This window comes from Arachis ipaensis, chromosome B07, assembly GCF_000816755.2.
Source record: "Arachis ipaensis cultivar K30076 chromosome B07, Araip1.1, whole genome shotgun sequence".
NCBI classification, from domain to species: Eukaryota; Viridiplantae; Streptophyta; class Magnoliopsida; order Fabales; family Fabaceae; genus Arachis; species Arachis ipaensis.
This window is the reverse complement of record NC_029791.2, coordinates 126,177,903-126,179,125: the sequence shown is the minus strand read 5'-3', so window position 1 is coordinate 126,179,125 and position 1,223 is coordinate 126,177,903. Positions and strand designations below refer to the sequence as shown.

Genomic DNA, 1,223 nt, shown 5'->3' with positions numbered 1-1,223 from the left:
GCTCATTTTGGTTGACACCTATCATTTTAAGTTTTATGAAGAATTAGACCATCCTGACATTTATATGTTCTGTGGTTCAGACTTTGGGCAATCTCATTGCTTCTCTTACAACTAATTGAGCCATATAAAGACAATTACCCGTCCTAGTAGACAATCCAAGCTATTATATTAAACACAATAATACTTTTTCCAACAGTAAATTATACCAGCCTTTCTTTATTATCATTATGTAACATGGTCAAGAAGAAACATAAGTTACCCTTAAGGAAAAATAATCACCTCTCTAGCGCTGGTGGTTCATAGAGCAACTCTTTGTTAAGAGAAGGAATCAGTGGTTCTGGAACCCACTCATCACAAAGCTCATCTATTTCCTGTGGACATTAGGCACAAACTACAATAATGTCAAAACATCAACACACAAGCCTGACAACCACAACAGATAATAAGAGTGCTCTTTAGGGATTCAAGTCATACGCATTCATCTAATAGAAATTACACCGAAATCACCATTGAATTTGCACATCAAAATTGAAAACAGCATACGAGGCATATGACTATAGCATTAAGCAGAAAAGAAAGAGTTTGGTTAATTTGATGTTAAAACTAACCTTGTTTGTTAAGGGGCGTTTAGGAGGCTTGTAACTTTTCTGGGAGAGCAAGAAAAGGATGACGACGAGGAGAAAAACTTCGATGAACAAATGTCCTTCAACAATAACAATGGTGGATAAATCAGGTAAATGGAAAACAAAAATGGAAGTGAAAAAGAAAGAGCGAAATGAGAATAGTGACCTCGAATGTTGAATCCGAAGACAACAGCGCGAACAGAAGGAACATCTAAAGTTGAATTGAGCCAATCGAAGGTAACATTCATCAAATTCTGTACAGTTGAGCTCATCATGGTTGACACTTCCATTCTCTCTCAAGGGATGTTATGTTTATGATTATGATTATGATTGATGATTCAAATGAGATGAAATGAAATTAAGATTCAGATTGGGATTTGATGGAATGGAAGAGTCAATGAGCGATGGGATTTTCGGATCCTCTTAACTGATGCAAATGCAAATGTAAATGCCACATTGCCACATCCACATGCAAATCACCAAATCCTTCCTTCAAACCTTCAACCCAAATATTATCATTTGTTTGGGTACATAAAACGCTATAATAATTATTTATTAACATTTATTATTACAGATAATAAATCTCTCTACTAGGCGCAC

General features: G+C 35.5%; 1 protein-coding gene across 1 annotated transcript in view; it reads right to left on the bottom strand.

The window, feature by feature from the left end:
* LOC107606397 (long chain base biosynthesis protein 1) overlaps positions 1-1,136 on the bottom strand; it is a 6,514-nt gene extending 5,378 nt beyond the window's left edge. The window contains exons 1-4 of the mRNA XM_016308465.2: positions 790-1,136; positions 609-703; positions 280-371; positions 110-111 (exon numbers count right to left, since the gene is read on the bottom strand). Coding sequence (XP_016163951.1) covers positions 110-111; positions 280-371; positions 609-703; positions 790-913 — 313 coding nt within the window. The 5' untranslated portion in view covers positions 914-1,136. The remainder of the gene's footprint in view (positions 1-109; positions 112-279; positions 372-608; positions 704-789) is intronic.